Source organism: Acinonyx jubatus, chromosome A2 (assembly GCF_027475565.1).
Source record: "Acinonyx jubatus isolate Ajub_Pintada_27869175 chromosome A2, VMU_Ajub_asm_v1.0, whole genome shotgun sequence".
NCBI classification, from domain to species: Eukaryota; Metazoa; Chordata; class Mammalia; order Carnivora; family Felidae; genus Acinonyx; species Acinonyx jubatus.
In genome coordinates, this window is record NC_069383.1 from 110,363,910 (window position 1) to 110,388,021 (window position 24,112).

At 52.0% G+C, this 24,112-nt stretch overlaps 2 protein-coding genes and 1 long non-coding RNA gene across 8 annotated transcripts in view; 1 reads left to right on the forward strand and 2 right to left on the reverse strand.

Annotated features, from left to right (window-relative positions):
* IQSEC1 (IQ motif and Sec7 domain ArfGEF 1) overlaps positions 1–24,112 on the reverse strand; it is a 460,032-nt gene that overhangs the window by 200,631 nt on the left and 235,289 nt on the right. The gene's annotated exons all lie outside the window — the stretch shown is intronic.
* LOC128314849 (serine/threonine-protein kinase MARK2-like) lies at positions 5,006–6,867 on the reverse strand. The gene is made up of 2 exons (XM_053218881.1): positions 6,207–6,867; positions 5,006–6,170 (listed from the first exon to the last, which is right to left on the reverse strand). Exon 2 carries the CDS (start codon positions 6,066–6,068, stop codon positions 5,019–5,021), a length of 1,050 nt encoding a protein of 349 aa, XP_053074856.1. The 5' UTR covers positions 6,069–6,170; positions 6,207–6,867; the 3' UTR covers positions 5,006–5,018.
* LOC128314855 (uncharacterized) lies at positions 13,788–14,873 on the forward strand. The gene is made up of 2 exons (XR_008296990.1): positions 13,788–14,277; positions 14,647–14,873. It is a non-coding gene; the product is annotated as an uncharacterized LOC128314855 (long non-coding RNA).

Below are 24,112 nucleotides of genomic sequence, written 5' to 3' on the forward strand. Positions count from 1 at the left end.
TTGAGTGAAGCTCCACCGACTCCTCCTTAGCATAGAGTGGTGGGGGAGATCAAATGAGACAGATAAAGACCATAGTCCTCCTTCCAAAATGAGGTTTGGCTGGCTCTTTCCTCTTCTGTCTCTATACCAGGCTCTTCCTACATCTAGGCCTTTGCACACACTGTTCCCTCTGCCCAGGACACTCTTCCCTCTCTCCTCATCAGCCTGGTGAAACTTCATCCTCAAGTCCTAACCCCTTGGGTGTTGGGGTGGTTTCCTCTGCTGGGGTTGGCAGCCCAGGGTGAGGCATTTCCCCTCAACACACACAGAGGGCTTGGACTTTCAGTGCAGACCGGCCTCCAGGACATCCCCTTGAGGCCCGCCCTCCGAGCTGGGACAGAGCCAGGGGCTGAGGACACCAGCCCCTGAGGGTTACCTATCCTCAGGTCAGTGGTTTGGGACCGGTGGAGGGGGTGGCGGGCAGACCCAGCACAATGCCACCCAGTGCGGGTAAATCCAGCAAAGCCCAGAATTCTGGGCCAAGTCAGGTTGTGTCTCTGGCTGAATTTTTGCAAAGCCTCACACTCTGTTCATTGATTAATTGTACAAATGTTTACCGAACCCCGGCCTAGGCCCTGGGGATTGGGTGGTAAGTAGGAAAGACAGTTCCTGCTACCATGGGGGTAGGGATAGACGGGAAGCTTGTGCACAGGTGCACACTCAATACTTGGAGAGGGCACTACGCGCCGTGAAGGTGTCTGGGGATGGTCCGGGAGTGTTTCCCAAGGAGGTGACTTGTGAGCTGAGACCTGGATAGTGACAAGGCACCAGTCATGCAAAGACGTGGGATACTAGTGGTTCAGACAGGGAGTGGCCAGTGCAAAGTCCCTGAGGCCAGAGAACACCCTGTGTACTTGAAGAGCTGCAAGGGGAACGGAGTGTCTGAAGGGGAGTGCCCCTTCAGGGGAGGTAGAGGGGGAGGCGGGGCAGGTGTGATGGGGAATCTAGGTTTTGGGCAAAGTGCAAAGCATCGTGTGTTCCAAACCAGCAACATGATGTGGTTTGTGCTTATAAAAGCTCCCCCTGCTGAGACGGTAGAAAGGAAACGGAGACCCAGGAGGCCCTTGGGTGGATGGGCAGTGTGATGCCTGAAGGGCCACTGGTGCTAAAAAGCCTGGAATTGGGGGGGAGGCGGTGGAGATGGAGGCTGGAGATACAAACTTAGAGGCCATCTTTCAGTTTTATTGTTTCAGAGATAAACGCTTATAAAGCCCAGCGATCAATAAGCAGACTCACACTGGCCATCTTCCCCACCCAAATCCTGAGAGAGCATTTCACGAGTAAGTGCTTTCAAAATGACTCTGGTCTAGGGAGGGAAGGAGGGGGTGCGGTGAGACAGGAGCCCAGGCACCAGCCGGAGCTTGATGAAGTCTGCCCACGCCTCAATGGCATCCGCTCACCAGGGGCAGTGTGAACAGTCACCTGCCTACATTCTAGAGCAGCGCAGCCCAAGATGGGCCAGGGCTGGTGAGCCAGGCCCTGGGCCCAGCCCTGCTGTGGTAGTGCGGGGACACCAAAGGAATACAGCCACGGCCGCTCCATGAGCTGTGGCAAAGCCCTGCACTGGGGGCTCGGTTTCCTAGCTGTGTGGCCTTCAGCCCTGGCCAAGCGTCTCTGAGCTTTACTTTGTTTATCTGTGTAACGGGCATAAAATTACGTGTATGCCGCAGGGACTCCGTGAAAAGGAAACGAGCAGATCCACATCACTGGTTCTCCGCAATGGTGCCGCAGTCCCCTGGGGGTGTGGGGATCTGAAATTTGGGGGTATTTGTGGATTGCCACGGTGATGTCTGTTCGCATCACAGGCTACTGTTGCCAACTGCAGGCCACCGGGTCCTCCCCCCTCAAGGCTTCTGCACAGGAGGTTCTCCCTGAAACTGTACCTGCTCCTTGTGTGTCGCACCCACTAGAGTGTGAGCTCCAGGAGGGCTGAGACGCGGGCCAGGGTATTTACTAGCGTGTACCCAGCACTGAGGACGGTATTTGTCACAATCCACTTAACCGGACAATAATACCAGGGGTCAGGAGTTTCCAGATGAGGAAACTGAGGCAGGATAGGAGCTCCTCTGATGAGGACCCCAAGCAGAAACGCGGCGGGCTCCCCAGCTCTGAGCCAGAATCAGTACCCCGGGGCCCCACTGGGAGGCTGTGGGCACCTCCTCGGCCCCTCCCCGACCCATGTTCCCAGTGCACCTGGGGCCGATCAGCTTGGGGAAGGGGCCACATCGATTCCTGTAACCCGCCTGAGCCGGAGCTGTCTGCACGCTCAGAAACCATCGGCTTCCCATTAGGCAGATCAGTAGCTTGCACTGGTTTCCAATTGTGTTTCCAGAAATTCATCTCCCAGCCACCTTTTTAATTAACCCCCCTCCACCACACCTGGGGCACAGATAGATCACCCGCCCTGGGCCACCTCTGCAGACCACAGACCACGAGGCTCCGCGAGCCACAGGGGAGCTGCAGGTGTGTTTAAAGCTGACCAGCTGCTTCCCGGTCACCGCAGGAGCTGACCCTGCTGGCTGGATGCCATCCAGTCTGTCCCCTGCTCCTCGCTGAACCCCCGTGGAAGGGGCTGGGTCCTCCCTCACAGAAAGAAAGCACGTGATGAGAGGCCAAGGCACTGTCCTGAGGTCCCCCAGCTGGCAAGAGCTAGGACAAGTGCACCTTTGAGGCAGGCAATTGGCAAAGCGCTCCCCAGATGCCACAGGACAATGGGGTCTGGCTGGCAGGTGAGCAGGAGGGGCCAGCAGCTGTAGGTTCAGGGCAGGAAATGGTGGAGGGAGTGTGATCCCCAGGAGCCTCTGCTTTCCCACACCTGGGGTCTCCTGGGTATGCCGCACTGCTCACCTGTCTACCCCTCCGGGGCCTAGCACCCCATCAGTGTCTCCATCACTGCTGCATCCCTGGTGCCTGGCACATAGTAGGTGCTCAGTAATGGCCGCTAAATGAGCAGTAAATACTTGCCGCACTTTGCCCTGGGCAGTGTTCCCAGAGCTTCTCTAAATGACCTTATTTCAATTTCACAGCTGTCCTGGAGGCGGGCATCACTACTGTATGCATTTTATAGGTGGGAAGACTGAGGCCCTGAGGGGTTAAGTGACTTCCCCAAGGTCACACGGCGCGTCGGCGGTAGAGCTGCGATCTGAACTTGACTCTGGAACTGCACTCCACGCTCCCTTACCTATTCCCGGAGGCCTCAGCTCTGAAGGGCAGGAACTGGGGCCTGTGCCCCATGGAACCGCCACCATATATACCATCATGTAAACGTGTTTGCTGAGTGAAGAAATGAGTGAATTATGCACTCCTTGTCCTTTAAGACACAGTACAGTCAACCAGTCTGCTGGCACAAATCTGGAGTGTTTCTGGTCGGGGATGAAGGGGAGAGAGGAGTGAATCTCCTGGGGGACCCAGAGGTGACAAGCCTCTCAGTAGTTCCAACTCAGGGGCCATTACTAGGGACCCTCTGATCTCACCCCACCTCCTTCCTCAGCAGTCTGTTACATAGGGGTTCTGTGTCATGTATACAGAGGGCACAGAGCCATGATTTGGTTTTATGTGGTGTCTTAAGACTTTCCAGTGAGATAAGTGGACTACTGTTGACCCAACATCTGGGCAAAAAGAGCCTGCTATGCGTGGTCATCCAAGTCAGCTTCTGGAGGTGGCCAAAGTGAGACATGAAGGGAAGGGGGCCATGATGGACCCTGCACCTGTGGCCAGTGAGAGCAGGTGAGTCCGGAGCCAGGGCAGAAGGGAGGAGGGGGACAGGAGGGGGGAGGGTGGGGTAGGGAGAGCTGGGACATCCACCGGCTGAGGTCTGGTCCCCAGTGGGTGCACAGGAAAGAGAGGGTGATAGCCAGAGTGTTTCCACCCAGCTCATTCCTTCCCCACCAGGTGGGCAGTCCCTGCAAGGGGACCCGGGGCTCCCACTGCCCACACGCCATTGTGACCCACTCCCGGCGACCCCGCTGCCCACACCCCATTGTGACCCAGCCCCTGGGCTCCCATTGCCCACACCCCATTGTGACCCACCCCCCGGGCTCCCGTTGCCCATACGCCATTGTGACCCACTCCCCGGGCTCCCGTTGCCCACACACCATTGTGACCCACCCCCAGGACTCCTGCTGCCCATACCCCATTGTGACCCACCCCCGGGGCCCCCGCTGCCCACACGCCATTATGACAATGACAAATCTACTTCATCTCAACCCCCGCAACATATATGCTGGCAATCATCCTCCACGCTTATGGCCTGCCCAGATCCATCTAAAGGGTCTCATGGCTGAGGTTTCATTAAACGGCAAGAAACGGCATATTCGTGGCAACAGCTAGCCCCTCAAGGTCCTGGAACCTTGAGTCCTAGAGTAAGTCTCCAAGGAATTCTGGCTTTCTCCCTAACCCCCTCCCAACCTGAGGGTATATAATGAGCTGCCCGTCACGACGCCAGTGCAGCTCTCCCTGCCCATGGACCTGTCCCCGTGCCTTAATAAAATCACCTTTTTGCACCAAAGACTTCTTCACGAATTCTTGCTTGGCCATCGGCTCCAGACCCACGAACCCCCCATCACTCCAAAACTTCACCACCTCCACCTTGTGCTTCCTACAACTCCAAATCCAGCAGGTCACTATCCCACCGACACTCCTCCAGCCTGTGAAGCTGATCTGGATCTGGTCCCACCCGTCGCCCTGGCCAATCTCCTGTGCCATGTCCCCGGGCTTCCTGGAGCTCAGCTAGTTCCCTGCACTTAAAACGCAGGGAGGGGGCTCCTGGGTGGGCCTCAGTGGCTCAAGCGTCCCACTCTTGGTCTTGCTCAGGTCACCATCTGTTTTGTCAGCTGATAGCACAGAGTAGACTTGGGACTCTCTCTCTGTCCCTCCCCCACTCGCACTGTCCCTTCTGTTTCAAAACAAACATTTAAGTCCCTTTAAAGTTAAAAAACAAAATAAAATAAAGGCACAGACACGTGGCTCTCTTATGGCTCTCATTTATTTGCATTTTTTTGGGGTTCTATTTTATTGTTCTTTTTGAATAAATTTTTGAATTTATCAAGAGCTTTGAGAACCTGATTTTTTGGCTCTAGGGACATCCTCCCTGGCTGCCTGCATTCACTGCTGGTGTTGGAGTTTGTGGCTGGTGAGTTGCATCTGGGCCCGCTAATCGTGGTCCCTATGCCGGTCCCTTCGGAGGTCAGACTACTCCGCTCTGAGGACAGGCCTGTGCTGGAACAGGTTGGGACGGAGCTCCAGGAGCGGACTGTGGTTGGTGTGCTGCTCATGGGCTGGATAGTTGTCAACGTGTACCACATGTTTTCAGTCTCCAGGGACATGAAAATCAAAGCACTGTGTTCCCTGTTTTCGATATTTCGTTCCGCTTCCCAGAAGACTTCCCCCAGAAACGGCTCAAACCCGGTGGCCAAGCAGTACCAAACCACCCCCAGGTTCCAAGGGTCTGCGGAAGGGGTGTCGTCCCTTTGCTGCAGGAAGAGTCGCGGGGCAGAATAAGGGGGGCTGTCCCAGAAAGTGTGGAGTTTGTAGCCAGCAAACTGGATGCTCAGTCCACCCCCCGTGTGTTTTACCTTCAGCTTCTTCTCAAAAAGCAGTGTCTCCAGCCTCTGATATTCGCCGATCATACCTTGTTGGTGGCAGTACTCCACAACCGATAACAGCTGGCAGAATTTGTCTGGAACCTCCTCCGTCACTTGGCGATGGTGTGTAAAATCTTCACACAGGTTGTCTCTGCTTACATATTTTGAAAGGAGGACTAACGTTTTCTTGGTGTTGATCACCTCGAGTGACATGACAATACTTGGGTGACTTGAGGTCTTCATATTCTGGGCTTCACGACAAAGTCCCTGGAGGCCAGCGGGGTCCTTCTGGGTTTTCCTGATGAACTTCACATCAGACTGCTTCCCGGTTAGGATGTGCGGGGCCAGCTTCATCGTGGGGATGCTGCCCTCACTGGTGGTCTTGGGGATCTCGTAAATACAGGTGTCCTCCTCACCAGCGGTAATGGCCTTACGCCCCTGAAGCATGGTGACCTACTAACTATACTAACGCTAAATAATGCTAATTACACGGACTATGCTAACCAACAATACCAACCTACAAAATTTGCCAATACTAACAATACTATGCTTATGAACTATACTAACAATATGAACTATAGTAACAATATGAACTGTACTAACAATATGAACTATACTAACTGTACTAAAACGCTAACACAAAAGAAACAAATGAAAAACACACACACTCACACACACACACACACACACACACACACACACACACAAAGAAAATGAAGGGAGGAAACGAAGAAAAATTGAGAAAAAGAAAAACTAAAAAAGGAGAAAAAAGAAAAAAGTAAAAACAGAAAAAGGCAAAAAAAATTGGGAGAGAAAAGGAGTAGAGAAAAAAGAAAAATGAAAATAAAAAACTAAATAAACAAAATGAAAAAAAGAGAAGTCGAAATCAAACTAGCTAGGGTCAAAGGCCGACAGGTCACCAAAGCTTCCTGGGCTGTAAGACCAAACACCCAGCCGAGCCAGGGTCTTATATAGACAGGTCTTGCCATGACTTCACAATGGGGCTTTGTGAGGGCACAGCAAGAAATGGGCCAAGTATGCAATCATGGCTGGGGATGTCTGAGACCACAGTGGTTTCCTCACTTTTTATTCCCAAAACCCCTTTACTCAATAAAAAAAAAAAGACCCCCAATGGGCTTTTTATTTGTTTGTGTGGGCTTTTCAAGATTGATATTTACTTTGTTAGAAATCAAAATCTATAAGATGGTTCAGTGGCCTTTCACTTCAAGTTTAGAAAACTGTAATTTTGGCTTGTATACACCTCGTAATGTCTACACTTAAAATACCCAGTTCCTGGTCTCAAAACGGTGCTACAACCTATAAGGAAATGTTGTGTTGTGTAAAACACGATAAGGCTCATTACTAACATCTATAAAGCTCAGAGGAAGATTGCTTTTCATCATATTTTCACTGATAAGGTTGTGAGGAGATTTCTCATCAGAAACCTTGGAGGCTAGAAGGCATGGGTTCATGTGTTTAAAGCATTGAAGGAAAAAAGCTGTCAACCAAGAATCCTACATTTGGGAAAACTGTCCTTCAAAAATGAGGAAGAAATGAAGACATTCCCAGATCAACCAAAGCTGAAAGCCTTGCCCTGATGACTGGACCGGCCCTGCAGTGAAGGGGGTCCTTCAGGTTGAAATGAAAGGGCACTGAACAAGTAACTCGAAGCCTTCTGAAGAGATAATCTCCGGTAAAAGTAAACAGACAGACAATTTTGAACGCTAGTACTGTTATCACTTTGGTCTGTAGCTCTACTTTTTGTTCTCTGTGTTAAGAGACTGATATATTTAAAAACCTAATTATTCATCTATGCTTTTGGACACAAGATGCATAAAGATGTAATTTTGTGACATTAACAACTGACAGAAGGTGGGGTCAGGGCTGTAAAGTAGCTGAGTTTTCATGTGATATTGAGGATAAGCTGGTATAAATTGACACTACAATGTTGTAACTTTAGGATGTTAAAAGCAATCCCATGGTAACCACACACAACCACACACACACACACACACACCACAGAACATACACAAAAGGAAATGAGAAGGGAATTAAAATGTTTCACTACAAAACAAAATCAACTAAATGCAAAAGAAGATAGTCATGCAGAAAATTTGAGACAGAAAGCAATTAAGGCATATAGAAAACAAAGAGCAAACCACAGAAGGAATTCCTTCCTTATCAGTAATGACTTTAAATGTAAGCAGATTAAACAGATTAGTGAAATGGATAAAAACATAGGATCCAACGATCCGTTACCTACAAGGGACTCAGACCCAAAGACACAAAAAAGTTGAACATGAAAGGAAGGAAAAAGATAATCCATGCAAATAGCAGCCAAAAGAAAGGGTGGAGTGGCTGTAATAATACCAGACAAAACAGACGTTAAATCAGAAAATGTTACAAGAGACAAAGAAGGACATTTTATATGAATTAAGAGGTTCAGTACAGCAAGAAGAAAAAATGAGAAACATTTACACACATAATGAGAGGCCATTATCGACAGAACTGAAGGGAAAAATAGTTCTATAATAATCGTTGGAGCCTTCCATATCCCACTGTCAATAATGGACAGGACAACCAGACAGAAGGTAAGTAAGGACACAGAGGATTTGAAGAACACGACAGCCCAACCAGCTCTAACAGACGGGCATGGGACCCCACCCAACAATAACGGCACGCGGGACCTTCTCTGAGACAGTCTTTGCATTAAGTCACGAGTTAAATCTCAGTAGATTTTACAAGATAGATATCATACAAAGTATCTTTTCCAACCACAAGAAGATGAAGTCAGAAATGGGTAACAGAAAGAAGAGTGGAAAATTTAAAAAGCTGTGAAAACTGAAAACACACTCTCAAAGAACCAATGTGTCGAAGAAGAAATCACAGTGGAATGCGAAAATACGTAGAGGTGAAGGGAAATGAAACACGACGCGTCAAAACTCCTGGAAAACAACAAAGCAGTGGCGAGGGGGAAATTTATAGCTGTAAACGCTCACAGTAAACATCAAGACAGATCTTAAATCAACACCATAGACGTGCAACTTAAGAAACTAGAAAAAGCCAAAGGTAGCAAAGGAAAGGAAATAATAAAGATTAGAGCAGAGATAAATGAAACAGAGGCTAGAAAAACGAAAGAGAAAATCAATGGACCCAAGAGCTGGTCCTTTGAAAACACCAAACTGCCAGCCGGATTGCCGATGGAGGCAGAGAAGACTCAATGACCGCATTGCCACTGACTCCTTACAGACGTAGAAAGGGTTAGAGTGCTATCGGCAAGTGTATTCCAGCTAATTGGAGAATCCAGATACAATGGACCAATTTCTAGACCTAGAAAACCTACCAAGACTAAATCACAAAGAAAGAGAAAATCGGAAGAGATTCGTACATAACTAGGGAGGAGACTGAGGCTGTAATCGAAGATCACTTGACCAAAAAGCCCCGGGTCTGACAGCCTCAACGGTGAATTCTACCAAACATTGGAAGAATTGACACCAATCTTCTCAAACTCTTCCAAAAAATTCAGGAAAGAACACTTCCTAACTAATTCTATCAGGCCGGCATTGCTTTGATGCACCCTAAATATCTCTGGGCCACCTTCCAGTCACCAGAGGAGTTTTCTAAAATATCCAGCCAGATGAGTTATTTTCTCAGTAACAAAAGAGACCTTTCCCTTGTCTGTGGAAAGAGAGGACCAGCAGTGTCTCCAGAATCAGGCTGAACATCTATGGACCTCTTCTGAGAGCCTGTGTCCACATCGGATGGGCCACACGGCAGACTGGACACAGCTGAAGCGGGGCAGGGGGTGGGGTGGGGAGGGGAAAATTCACGGAGGTAACCTGGGCTTCAGTTGGTCTGTCAGCTGCTTTGACTGCTTTGGGCATCTTTGAATACAACAAGCCATGTCCTCGTTGGACACGGGGAAAGGACAATCTATCTGCACATCCAGCCCTATGGGCTGGAGTCTCCCAAACGAGGCCATCGTTTGTTTTTGGCAACTCTGCTCCACCACAATATTCATCAGACTCCTGAGAAAGACGACCGATGAAGGGATCCATAAATGGTAAGACCATCTCGCACTTAGCTGTGTTTTGTAAAAGGGACATATTAGGAAACTGGGCCTTTAAGGTTTTGCTTGCACCCTGTTTGTGGAATGGTACGTGTGTCTATGTATGTTGTAAATGTGAGATAGTTTCTCTACCTCCGGGTGGTGGTTGTGAAAATGAATTTGTAAAAGTGCTCTACTTAGCTGGTTTGAAGGCAAGTGCTTGTAAGAACTGGGTGTCCTAGGGGCGCCTGGGTGGCTCGGTCGGTTAAGCGTGTGACTTCAGACCAGGTCATGATCTTGTGGTCTGTGGGTTCGAGCCCCACGTAGGGCTCTGTGCGGAGGGCTCAGAGCCTGGAGCCTGCTTGAGATTCTGTGTCTCCCTCTCTCTCTAATCCTCCCCCATTCACACTCTCTCTCTCTCTGTCTCTCTCTCTCTCTCAAAAGTAAATAAACATTAAAAAAATTAAAAGAAAAAAAAGACCTGGGCGTTCTAAAACTCAGAAAGATAGAAACTAACCCCAGGTGCCTTTCAAGTTCAAGTGATCTTGGAAAATATTTGGTACGAAAGCTGATGTAACGTTGTTTGTTTCGTGAAAATGGGCATAAGTCTTTAGAATTGCCAACATTAAATATGATAGTTTCACTCTGCTTGTGTTTCCTGTAAGTCAAACCAGCTGTTGGCGTTGTGACTGTCACAAAATGTGATGGAAAAGAAAAAGACGTTAGAGCCCTGTCCAATGGCTTCTGAAGCTTTACAGGCAAGCGAAGGACAGACAGACAGATGTAAATAATTTTAACAAATGTAATTAAGCCTACTTGAAAAAATAAGGGAAAAAATTCTGTATTTAGTGAAAGTGAGACTGGTTATTCAAAGAGGGAAAACTTGGGGTACCTGGGTGGCTCAGTCTGTTGAGCATCCCGCTCCTGACCTCTGCGCAAGTCATAATCCCAGAGTTGTGGGATTGAGCCCCGTGTCAGGCTCCAAGTGGAGCCTGCTTGAGATTCTCTCTCTGTGTGTCTCTCTGTGTCTCTCTCTCCCCCCCTCCCCCGCTTGTGCTCTCTCTCTCTCTCTCTCTCAAACAAAATTTAAAAAAAAACAAAGAGGGGAAAACGTAGGACAAAATCTGAAGGAATGCGAAAGGGAAAATTGCAGAAGGTTTGCGAGAAGGGAATCTTTCGAAAGAAATGCTATGCATGGTCGGGGCCGAGATTCTGGAGTTTCGCATGTAAGAAACAAGTTTATGAGGGCAGCGATCGACCGCCGGGGAAGAGAAGGGGGAGGCAGAGAACGATGTCAGGCAGAAGTTGAGCAGTGACACGTCAACGGAAGCCTTAGCCGACTCTCTGAGCAGTCCCGAAAGTTGGACTGCCCTTCGGAAGCATCCAAACTTAGGTGAAAGGGGCTGGCTCTTCGTAAGCGTCTTTGGATGTGACCAGCTGGGCAGCGGGCAATGCCCTTGGCAAGGCCGCTGTCAACAGTCACGGCGGTCCCTGATGATGTCTGAGCGTCGAAGGCTGTAGGCAGCATTGCTATGGCTGGGAGACCTGGGTTCCTGCCGGAGATTCTGGTCAGCACATCCCAACACCCGTCACAAGGACTCAGACCCATGCAGTGCCCTGGATGTCCTTGTCCAAATAAGTATGTATCAACGTGGGAGGTGACACGGAGGAAGACAGAAGGGACTGCATATCTTTTGAAAAATTCATCTTGTTGCAACGAATGAGTTTTAATATCCAAAGTACAGCGGTATAAGACTGGAATTTGGGTGTTCTCGCTGTTCATGTGACAGAGGCTTCTTAGATGATGGGTCTAAATTATCAACAGAGGTTTTTCTTTATCTTTAATCTGCCTAGAAAAACAAAGTTTCTATGTCTTGTCTTTGTTAGGTCTTTGCTTACTTAAGAAAGTTGAATCTGCTCAGTGTTAAGAGAGCTAAGGTTTGCTCACAGCTCCATTTACCTTGCTGTCTGCATTTACCTTGAGAACCTCTTCTTGCCATCCAGGCTAAATAAGTATCCTGTTTTGTAATGATCTGTAATCCTATTTAGGCACGAGTTTTGAAACCTTCTGGTATTTCACCAACTTCCAAAAACCCAGCTTGGGAATGGAAGTCTTTTTGACGAATTAGGCTTATTCCCTGGTGTGTCAAATGACATGGGAGGCATCATCAAATAAGCGATGAGGAACCTTCTTAGGCTTTGTTGTATGGGTGATGGCTCTAAGTGTCCTAGAGATTTTATAAGATTCCTAAGGTTTTCATATGTCCTGGTATAGCGTCATCGCTTGTAATCCTAACTACTGAAGTATCGTGTGTCACAGAATCTCCCTGCCAGCTGCACTGCATTGACAAATACAGCTCTCTGATCCCTTCAGGATCATAAAGCTAAGCTTAGTAAGAATTCCCGGAACTAATGGGGAAACTGCTTTCAAACAGACACTTGTGTAAACATTGCTGGTCCTCTAATGTTTGCTCTTCTAAATTTCAGTCTGCCCATGACATTTGGCAGACGTTTGGTAAGTAATTTCTTCATAAACAGATAGGAAACATTTATCCCTTTCTCCCTACCTGGTACCACCAGAATTCAAAACTCTCAGGGAGTATTCTCGTACTTTCACGGCAGTGTATTTATTTGCAGAAGGTCGATACGAATCCGTTCTCCTTGCAACAGGACGCCACTGGAAACATTGGCCGTGTTGCCAAGGCTTTGACTGGAATGTCATAGTTGAGGGAGCTATGCCTAGACTCAGCTACAATCAGAGAGCTTTAAGGAGCTAATTAAGGTTGACTTTGCCGAGCCAATGAAGCCCCTTGGAAAACTTGCCTCGTACCTTGCTTACAAAGTTGCCAGCAGCCCTACCAGGTGAATAAGGAAGGTCGTCACTTCCTGGCAGGTGCAGGAACCTCAGGGTATTTGGGGGATCTCGAGAAGAGAGGGAGCCACCCACACCTATAGGTATGGCAGGCAAAGGCTGATGGCCAGTATCTGGCTTGGCTTCTTTAGCCTGACAAGGCTGTTAAAAGTTCAATCTGACATTCCTTACGAAAAGTTCCAGCGAAGCAGATTGAACAACCAAACACCTGTATGACCAATCACCGTTGTGATGGCGCTTGTGTAAACAGGCCCAGCTTCAACTGGACAATTTCACAAACAAATGTGTCCTAATCTGGCTATCTTTGGTGGAGATGAGGGTGGTTTCAGACAGAGCGATTGTTCCAGTAACACACCTGTGAAAATGTAAGATCATAGTTCCGATGAACCGTCTTGGAGGGTTCGTTGGTTGTCTATACACCTGGGCTGGGTCCTGAATTCTTCTGGTTTCCTTGAATATCTGACCCTGACTCTCCAAACTAAGGTTTCCAGTTTTCTCCCACTGTGTTGACTGGAAGCACTGAGAGCGAACACTGCTTTTCCCTGAAGCCCCGCAAACCGAAGCCAGACCACCCGAGGTACACGTGAGAGTAAGTGGCCCGGTGATCCAAGGGCCACTCAGAAAGATCACCAGAGACACACGGAAAGCTGAACAAGCTGATCGCAGCCATCCCGACTGGACAAGCTGCCATCGGAGCATCCAGACGTGGACGTGTTCACGGATGGGGACAGTGTCACGGGTCAAAGACAAGGAAGAGCTGGGTGCAGTGGTGACCCATCAGCTATCGTCCGCTGCGGAAGACGCCACAAAGTGGACCGACTGCCCAAGGGAACCATGCTGGCAGCCCGTCAAAGACTCCAAGACCCTCTGGAAGAGCTTCCGTGCCAAAGATAGACTTAACTACATATCAACCCCAACGTCCCTTGGAGGACCAAAGAGGAGTTAAGTAAGGAGTGGGGGTTTGGACACCGCGCTGGCATTGACACCGGCTGGAAATAGAATGAATCCTTACCCTAGAGCATCTGATGAAAGAAATAATTAGCCACATTCCTCGAAGCACCCGTTATGGGAAAGATGCCACTCTCCAGTGGATCCAGAAGTATACTGCGGGCTCCGATTTCAGCGAAATGCTACAAAAGGCAACGCTTGTGCGAAAAACAATCCTAAGACTGGGTGCCCACAAGTTCTCAAGGGTGTACAACTGAGACGCCCCAAACCTGGGGAAGACCGGCACGCAGCCTTTCTAGGCTTGGAGTGCTGCTAATAATTCAGCGTGACAATGGAGTGACAACCACAGCGTCCAAGGCCTTGGGCATTCAGTGGAAATCACACGCTTCCTGGAGACACCGAGAGAGTGGAAAAAGGGAAAAAAATGAACTTGGCAAAGCTCTGCCAAGAAACCCACTTCACTTGGGAACAACCCGTGCCATCTGCCCTGCTTTGGGAAAGAGTGGTCTCTAGAAGAGGGCTTGGTTTCAGCCCCTGTGGAATGTTATATGGAAGACTTTCTATGTTCTTTTCATGACCTAGGAGTTGCTGGCGGGGCTCCCGCCAGCGATTTGGATACTATCAGGTACGTCCAGGGCCTGACTTTGCTTCCGGCAGGCTGATGTACCTCACAGATGTGTCTTCACGCTGCCTGAGTCCCTTGGTGACATCCAAAGGTGTCACTAAAAATGTCACTAAAGACCTGAAGAGCGGGAGCCCAGAGGACCAGCTCCAGCCTCACTGGACAGGTCAGACCCTGCGAGGTGCCATTGACCCCCCACTCCCCCGAGACTACAGGGAATTGAGCCGTGGATTCACACTTGAATGACAAGAATCCACAGGTTCCCTACACCTGTCAGCAGGGAGGAGGTCGAAAGGGACCCGGCTCAGACCAGTGAGCCTGTGCCGGACCTGAACCTCTGACGCAGGGGAACTGGTGCAAGGGAATCAGGCCATGAGGACAACATGCTACCTATTGTTCTCCAGTACCCCTAAAACCCTAGACACAACATGGTACAGGAACTATCGACCAAAGTACAAAAATCCCGGTAATGCAGAACATTCCTTTCCACCCCAACGTTTCCACTAGTCTCACCCCAGTCTTCACCCCACCTCAGCAGGAAGTAACGGCCGCGGCCGGGTCGTGGTCCCAATACCCACAAGAATGAGGACGGATCAAAAGACCCTGGGGACTGAAAAGGGTAACCAAAGGGTTAGCAGCCGCAACTTTGTACCCTGACCTTTTTCCTTCGCCACTAAGTACCCCTGACTCTCCTCCTCTAGGGAGGTGGATGTGAGGCTCGCCCTCCTGCCTTGCAAGAATAAACTCTTGCTTTGCTTTATACTCCGTGTCTCAGTGATGGTCTTTATGCGCATCAGGCAGATGAACTTGGGTCCACTACATACGGCAGGCACTCAGTAAAGACCGCTGAACCCACGTGGACTCTGACGCTTGGAGAGTTCAGTGTCTGGTCCGTGGTGACACAGGTAGGACGAGGAGAAGGGTTTGATTTCAGAACTGTAGTGCCTCTACTCCCATCCACAGTGCTAAGAAGTTTCTGCTCTCCTCCCAAGGCCACCTGCTCAGCCCTCGGCACAGCACCTCCGTGGCCCCAGCCCCGGTCCCTGCCTTGGAGCCAGCTCCCCATTCCGACCTGGAGGTGACGGACAGCTCAGCCCTGTTTACCCAGCGCCACCAACATCCCAGCCTCATCTGCCAACTTTGGCCATTTTCATACCACCTCGCACACAAAATAAATCGCACGCTCCCACTTTGGGTTTGGGGGGAGAAAAGGCCCAGTCAGTTAATTACAAAGGCTGCCTCGCCTTGGCACGGGGTGGTGGGAGAGGTTCACAGGAAAACGGATTAATTTGGACTCATTGCTTTCCCTTCCACGTCCTCGTTCCAATTAAGACAACACTTGTAACCAAGCCCACCTTCTCCAGAAGCAGCCCCCACACTCCCCAAACAAGCAGTCCTCAGGTTTCACTGGCTGGCTGCTCAGGGTCCCGAGAAGCTTGCTGGGACCTTTGGAAAATGCCAGTCAGGGTTTTAGGATTCTTGTGCCAGGGGTGGGGGGTGGGGGGTGGGGGGATCTACGGGAACTGCTTGGTTCGGTGTTTCTGAGCTCACACTGGTGAGCTGGGCACAGCCGAATACTGGACGCTGGCCTGCTTGGACAGAGGCTGGGTGTCCAGGCTGCCTGCTGGAATCACACGGGAAGGGGGCAAAATTCAGAGTCTCCGGCCCCGCCCCCCGACCCTACCGAGTCAGACACGTCAAGGACAAGGCCTGGAAATCTGTACCTTCCACAGGCACCAAGGACAGGACCTGGAAAGGCTTTGGGTGGGAAGTCTCAGATCTGCATTTGAAAGCCGTGTTGTCTAGGGAAGCTGTTCAGCATTTCTCTACCCCAGTCTCCCAGAGCTCAAACACTGGGGCGCACCATAACCCTCGTGAACGGGTGGGGTTGGTTGTACAGGTGCGGCGAGGCCCCGACCCACGGCGGACACTCATTACGTGGTACTGATTCCTATCAGTGAACATGACTGTGTTCGTTTCAAGGGGTTGATGAGAAGCAAAAGGTGATGCCTTGGTGCTGCGGAAAGTCCTTGTGCCTTAACTACAGCATCAGCACTGGCCCCGGGCCCTCCACGCAGCTAATCATTCCTTCAGACTCCAAACTCTGCATCACTCTTCTTGTCCCACCTCCCCCCGCCACCCCCACCCCGAACCCCCTGAAACCAGTAAATCATTATCATTAGAAGGTCCAAAGTTGGGAGCCTCCACAGGCTCCTTCGGAATGGAGTGAAAACCAGACGCACACCCCCCGGGAACAAGGGAGCCAAGTCCTAGGTCTGCAACATGGTCAAAACCGAGTCGTTTCGTTTGTGGAAAATGAATACATCTGAGTTTGCACCTGTCTCGCCCGGGGGAAAAGGAGCGCGCGCACCATCGCAAACGGGCGTCTCCCGGCAAAACCCGTTCCCTGCTGCTCCGGGAGGCTCAGACTGCCAGAAAGGCTGCGGCCTTCAAAACCTGTTTCATGCGGTTTGTCCATTTTTGGGCTGTTTCAGCTGTCCCATTCTGTTGGAAGCCTGGTTTTGAACATCAAATGGGTTGTGTTTCTCCAGCAAATTTCAAGGAATGCCAGGGGATCCTGGAACTGGGTCCCACATTACAAGCAGATGCTCCCTTCACACCTGAATCTCCTCCCCATGACCCCAGAACGTGTGGGTCACCCCTCTGCTTTCTGAATACAAAAACGGGGAGGGGGTTGGAGCTCTTTCTAGGGATGAGAAAATGACACGTGTTTCTCTTGATGTCAACATTGCCGTGGCCAATGAACTTGCAGTGCAGGGGTAACACTCGGAATGTCTAACCAGATGGGCCCGTTAGCACCTGTTGTGCCCAGAGGGCTGTGGCAATGGAGGAAAGGCTGGGAGAGCCGTCCTAGCTGGCCAGCAGCCTTGCAACGGCCTCCCACTCTGTCCCGGCTGTTGCAAGCACGGATTCAGAACATGTACCCAGATGATGGAGCTGAAGTTGCGGGAAGCTAACTTCCTGTCAGTGTGCAATGGCTCAGGCAGCGATGAGCCCCCATCCCTGGGAAGGTGCAAGCAGGAGCTGATCCTCTAGCGGGGACGTAACAGGAATGCTGAACTACACGGTGCGCTCTGCCTCTTCCATGTGGTACAGCTCTCACGACCACGTGCTGGGAGTGAGAATCCCACTTCATGGACTCACAGACCCTTCTCCCTTCTGGAGTGCGTTTCCACAGAAATGCCGTGCACAGACCTGCGGCACCTCCCTGCATCGTCCCCGTGGTCCTGGGTGGCTACCATCCACCATCCACGCCAGGCCTGGCACACGCTGCCTCACTGCGAGGACTGGGCCACGCCTCACTCAGTCGTTGACATAACTGGCCGCTTCTGAGAAGGCGCTGTATCGAGTCACAAGGGTTAGCAAACTAGTTCAAGGTAATTTATGACCCTGGGATGCTCGGGTTTCTAAATACAACAGACCACTACAAACTGCAAAAGCTTCAAGCTCTGTCCCCAAGGGAGACTGCCCGGCCCAGCCCGGGGCAATGGTGCTGATGCCAGGTGGGCAGGACGAGCTGGCACACTAGCAGGCCTGGCTGGCTTAACTCACTATGAGCCCCAGGGAGGCACTCCTGGAGGCCTGGTGAAGACCGCTCCCCCCCCCCCCCCCCAGCCCCGCCTCCATTCTTCCCTCCCTTGTCTCTGGTATGCATGAGAAGGTGATGAAGATTTTTCTCCTGCGCTGTGATGGCACCGAAACCACAGTGCATTCGGGGGTGCTACATCCTAGTTGGCTTCTCTTTTTTAATGCTAATAATACTGATTTTGGGTACAGTGGATCTCAGGCAAGGGAAACTCCAGTAAACGAAAGCTGACTATAGCCAAACGTGGCTGATGTTTCTTTTTCCCTCAGGGTTGACAGGCCCTGCCTGCCTTTCCATCTGCCCAGTGCTGGCCTTGAACACCCGGAGTGCCTTCTCTGCACGCTCTCCTGTGGGCTGCCTTCGTGCCTTGGTGCTGGCGTCCAGAGCTTGAGACCCATTTCTGTCTGCAGGAGGACTGTGGTCTCTGCCCTTGCTCCGCTGAGCTCTGGCTGCCGCCTGCATCCAGCATCCGTTCCCAGCACCCCCCGTCCCGGCTCCAGGCCGAGCTCATCTGGGGCCTGCTACCAGGTACAGTGACCCTCCCCTTCCCTTGCAGTCATCAACTGTGAGTCAGCACTGAATGCAGGTCCCCAGTATACCCATACCTTGCCAGCCTCACCCTCAGTGCACACTCCCAGCTAGGAGTAGGGATTCGGGGTGAGTGAGACACAGCCCCGTCCTCAGGCCTTGGCCTTTCTGACTCAGGAGGCTGACACACACATGCACCAATGAGGGACACAAGTACACTGTCTTCTGTGACGGGGGGAGGGGGGTGAGCCTGGGAGAGCCCAGAAGAAGCCTGGAGGGCTTCCTGGAAGAGGTGGTGCCAAAGGTGTGCGATGTTCCATATGATCTCCGCAGTCCTTGGGTGTAAACATCCCAGAGAAAGACACCTCCATGGGGACTGTTGAGTCTATTGCTACCGGCTAGGTGGCATTTGGTGACAAAGTAACAAATGGTCTGAGCTTCCTCTGCTTAGTCCTGGATTGTTGGGGGTCTGGTTTCTTCAGGGCGACAGAGACACAGCCATGGCTGACTGTTCTGGGGCCCTGGCTCCTGCCTTGCTCCTCTCTCCAGAACACGGGACACTGCGGTTGACCCCTAAACAGCTCTGTTCCTCCACCCCCCTGTCTCCGTACCCTTTGCACTATGATGGGGCAGCTCTTCCCATCAGGGGTGGGGTCTAGATCCCCCCGCTTTGAATCTGCGCTGGCTCCGTGACTTGCTCTGCCCGACAGAATGTGGTGGAAATGATGCCGTGCCAATTTCAGGCGTAGGCCTCAAAGAGCCTCGTGGCCTTGCGTGCCCACCCTCTCGGGACCCTGGCAGAAGCCCAGGCAGAAGCCCAGGACCCTGGCAGAAGCCCAGACGGCCTCCTGGAAGCATGGGACACGTGTAGCCTACTCACCACCGCCCCAGTCGCCCCGGCCAACAGCCAGCCGGCAATGAGCCGTCCCCTGCCATTGACCACACATGCTTGAGGGAGCCCGGAAGACCTGCCCGACCAGCTAGCTGCTCAGCTAAGTCAACAGTTGGTGCAAGCCGCTACGTTTCGGGGTGGTTATTCCGCAGCAGAAACTAACTGATCCCGGCATCCCAGCATTCCGGGCAGGATGCACAGGCTGCAGGATCTATAGGCAGAGGCCTGGCTGCAGACAGATGGACTGGCCGGCCTCGGGACCGTCACCTGGCCCTCATGTTTGCTGTCACCTGGGTTCCGCTCTACAGCTAGGATCTACAGTCAGCACAGTTACGACCAAGGTATAGTTGGCCCGGGAGTGGCTGCGCCTAAGCCATCTGGCCTCCTCTACGGTTTCCTGGACCTACCCAGGGCCTTCCAGCCGCTTTCCATGACACTCCAGGTGAAACCCAAATGCCTCACCATCCCACACGATGCTCCCTACTCCCACCCTGCCCCCAGCTTTGCGCCTCTCACTGCACTCCAGACACACCTGCCTCCAACCCCTGAGACCCAACCTGACCTCCGGGCCTTTGCATGTGCAGCTCTCCTGGCTAGCATGCTCTTCCCGGATACCCGCACGGCTCCCCCCCGTTTCCTTCAGGCTCTGACCCAGTAGGTTTGTTAAACAAACCCGAGATCACAGATCATTCTTCCCGAACGGCCTGTGTCACTCCCTGCACACCCCTCCCGCTTTATTTCTTTTCAGAGCAATTAGCACGACTGGGTGCAAAAGTGTCCACATTGTGAGACATCCAGTGGGAGCCAGCGAAGGTTAGGAAGGGGGGGTGGGATGCTGAGAAAGACGTCGGCGTTGGGACTTCATAGCATACAGCCACTGGCTGGGAGCCGATGTGTCCTGAAGCAGCCTGGCACCCCCACTGCCAGACAAACAGCAGAGACACTGTTGGCGGTGCTTCAGCCACATGTAGGAGCCGGTATCGCACTCGGCAGCACAAGCCCAGATTTATGGCCATGGCATAACTGCTTACAAGTGTCATGCAGGTGACACATGTTTGTCAAAAACACCTCGTCTTGAGGTGGCCACAGAGAGCAGCTCCCTGGAACACAAGAGGCTTCGCAAAGCAAGGCGTCCCTGGGGCTCCTGCCTTCTGAAACCCCTTAATCGAGGGCCCAGCATTTAGGGCCGTTCTCAGAGTTTCTAGAGCCTACAAAAGAGAGAAGTCTCTAACTGGAGCTGGGACTCCCCGGCCGCAAACAGGAGCAACACCGGCTGGCCTGGCTCAGCCTCAGAAGCCGGGGAGGGCACCCTCCAGGGCCAAGGAGGCCCAGGGCAGGCCCAGACCCACCATGGATCCAGGGTTCAGGGACAAAGCTCTTCTGCACTCCGTGAGGGGCCCCATGGCAGACCCATCCCCGGGTCCTGGACCAGTCACCAGGAGGGAGAGCTAGGGCCTGGTCGGGGTCCAAAGGGACCATGCAGTCTCGTGGTGAAGAGCGTGGAGTCTGGAGCCTCATAACGGCTCTGAGCCTCAGCTTCCGCATCTATAAGATGAGTGTAAAAACAGTGTCTCCTCACAGGGTGGCGAGGACCCCACGGAATGCTCAGACCGGGCCCCGGCACATCACAAATGCTGCCGAAGTGAGTTGTCATCCACATCATCAGAGGCCATGACTCTGCATCACTCAGAGCAAGGGTGGAGCCTTCCCGGCAAGGATTCGACTCTGTTCCAGGTTTGAGGGTGCTGGCGTACTGCTCCCAGGGCTCTCCCTCCCCTTACCGGGCAAGGAGCCGGTGGGGAGTGAGAGGCAGGAGTTAAACCTCAGCTCCTTCATCATCAAAATGACAGCAGGAGGGGTGAGGCAGGGGTGAGAAGCAGAGGTGGCAGGAGGTTTTCAGGCCCCCAGGAACAATGTGCCCAAATGGCTTTCACACCAGCTCAGGGGAGCCCATGGGATGGAAACGGAAACGCAGGCTGTCATGTCCGATCCCTCCACCGACAGCCCCAGGGTCCTGGGTCCCAACCCACCAGCCCTACTGTGCACAGCCAGACACCAAGAGGAAGGAACACAGAACCCGCCTTCAGAGAATCGGAGACAGACTCCACGTTGGGGTCACCCAACACGGTCGTTGTGTGGCCATTACAAACTCAACCCTCCTCTGTGCTCCTGTTTCCTCATCCTCACAAAACATCCATGGATGGGGCGCCTGGGTGACTCCGTCGGTTAAGCGTCTGACTCTCGCTGTCAGCCCAGGTCACGTTCTCACAGTCAGGGGACCGAGCCCCACATCGGGCTCTGCACTGACAGCATGGAGCCTGCTTAGGATTTTCTCTGTCTCTGCCCCTTCCCCACTCTCTCTCTCTCTCCTTCTCAAAAAACGATAAAGAAAGAAACATAGAAAAATAATCCATACACGGCTACACAGGGCCTCCTGGGGCACCTGCACGTACCAGGGATCGCAATGGTAGAAAGAGGGAGAGGGGAGAACACGCGGACAGCAGGCATGAATGACTGCAGGTGTGCTACAAATGATCCGAGATCTGAAGAGCTCAATACTTAGGAGTTTTTAAAAGGCTTCTTGACATGTGACTGGAGAAAGGCGGCCCAGTTAGTAAACGGTGCTGGGACATCGGAACCCATTCCAGACACATTAAAAATCTATATTTGAAAGAGAGAAGTTGAAGAGGGGGATATTCTGGGGGAATATCTTTGCAAACTTGGCGTTGGGAACAATTTCTTTACCAAGGTGTTAAAAGCTCAGCAAGCATAAAAAAAAATCGACAGGTTTGACTGCAGTAAAATGTAAATTTCCTTTCACCAAATGACGGGTGAAAAGACAAATCACTAAAAGTATATGTACAACTAGCAAAGGATCAGTATCCAGAATACATAAAGAAGTCCTACAAATCCACAGGAAGAAGAGAGGCAATGAGCAAAAAGACCACAGCAGGCATGTCGTAGAGGAGGAAACGGAGTGCACAGATGAACGCGGGAAAAGCTGCCCGATGTCACGAGGATGCAGGGAAGTGCAAGGTAAGGTCCCCGTGAGAGATTTCACATCCATCAGGCTCACAGTGAGGAAGACATGTGACATCTGACAGCACCGAGGGTCTGAGAGGATGTAGATCAGCTGGCACCCACGGTTGACGAGTGTGAAACCTGGTCTGGCCACACTGAAAACCGCTTTGGCCTTTTCTTGTTAGGTTGACCAGTCCCATACCTTAGCACCCTGCAAATCCACTCCCAGGAGCCACACAAGGCACACCCAAGAAGAGTTCGTCGCAGCACTGTTCGCAAGAGGAGGGGGAGAGAGGAAGTGACCCAGATACTCACTGACAGGGCAATGCAAAAAGAAATTGTAGCACAGTCACACCATTTCTTTCCACACCGGTGACAGCAAACTCCAGCTACACAGCAGCACAGCTCAAGCTCAGAGAGAGGGAAATGTTGAGTACAAAAATGCAAATTTTAGAGATCTACATACAGAGAGCATGTTTTTAGAGCTTGAAAACAAAGGCTCAGTCGGCCTGTGAGCAAGAGAATGGCAAACAAACAAACACCAAATTGCAGAGAGGGGTGACCTCCAGGCAAGGAGAAGATGGAAGTGACTGGGAATGTTCTAGTTCTGGAGTTGAGCTGCGGGCCCATGGAGGTTCATTGTCCCACCATCCTTCATAATGCACGAAACACACGAAGTATTAAAACAGAACAGAGGCAAAGGGGAAAAACAAGAAGAGAAACATGGTGTGGGTCCAGACACATCCACTATGATTTCCTTGTCACAACACATAGTTGACTGTTTTCACGTGGTGTCACGGGGGGTACCAAGAGTTCTGTCGAGAGGCCAGAGCGGGAAGTGAAAGGACAGGCAATTGGACGAGGGCATTCTTCCCTCTGGGCCTCAGTTTCTCCATATGCAAAATGAGGGGGTGTACCAGGAGTGGCAAATGGCTGGCGTGCATAACCCAGGTCTCCCCTTCCTCACCCGCTGCGGACACTACTCATGGATTGCAGCACTGTTTCACATGGAGCACAGACACGCAGCGTTGGGCTCCGCAGCTGGGCCCTGCAGCCTGCCGGGGATGCCAGTCTGAGAGGGCACACTAAGTGATACCTATGTGCTGATCTGGAGAGATCCAGATCCCTCCCGCTGTGGCCTGGAAGGTTCTGAAGCCTCACCAGCAGGCACTAGCTAGTCTGAGAGGCAGGGGCCCTAGGGAGGAGCCGACTGGCTTTGGAACTGACCCTAGCCGGACCCTGGCAGCGTGCAGCCTCAGCTTCTACACTGCCCACGCCTGTGGCCTCCGCTCCGCCGCGGGGGGGCCCCTAGCCCCCCCCATCATCTGACCAGAGCCCGTGCTCCCATCCGTCGGGTGGGCAGGCTCACGTCTACGCTCTGTGGGTGAGCTCTGCTGGACCTGAAAACGGCAAGACGGGCGGAGGGCCAGGCAGGAGCTCAGCATCACCCTCTAGCCCAGAGAGCCGTGGAAGCGGCCCCGTTGTGCCAGATTCAACCAGCTCTCTGAGGCAGGAGGAGGGCATTCCTTTCACCACCGCCTAGGCCTGCCTGGGCCTGCAGGCCTTTGCTCCTCTGCTCCCTTCCATACCTGCCCCCCTGCCCCCGCCTGTCTCCTCTTCCTCCGCTTCTGGTCCCAGCTCACAAGACTTCTCCTTGGTTGTGCTATTCCATCTACCTCCCACCCCCCCTCCCCCCAGTGAGGGCTGACGTCCCTTCCTCTAGACAACCACCACACAGAGGTCAGCTTTTCTGAGGAGAGCTTGTGTGCTGGGTCTGGTCCAGTTTCTGTGGGTGTCTGTCCCCTCCAGTATGGGGAGCCCAGCAGGGTCCACCTCACAACCCGCATGAAAATAATACCAGCAAACAGCCACAATTCCTTGGAATCAATGGGCTCCGCCGAGAACTGTCCACCTACTGCCTAAGCCGCACAGCCAGTGAGGTTGGCAGTCGGG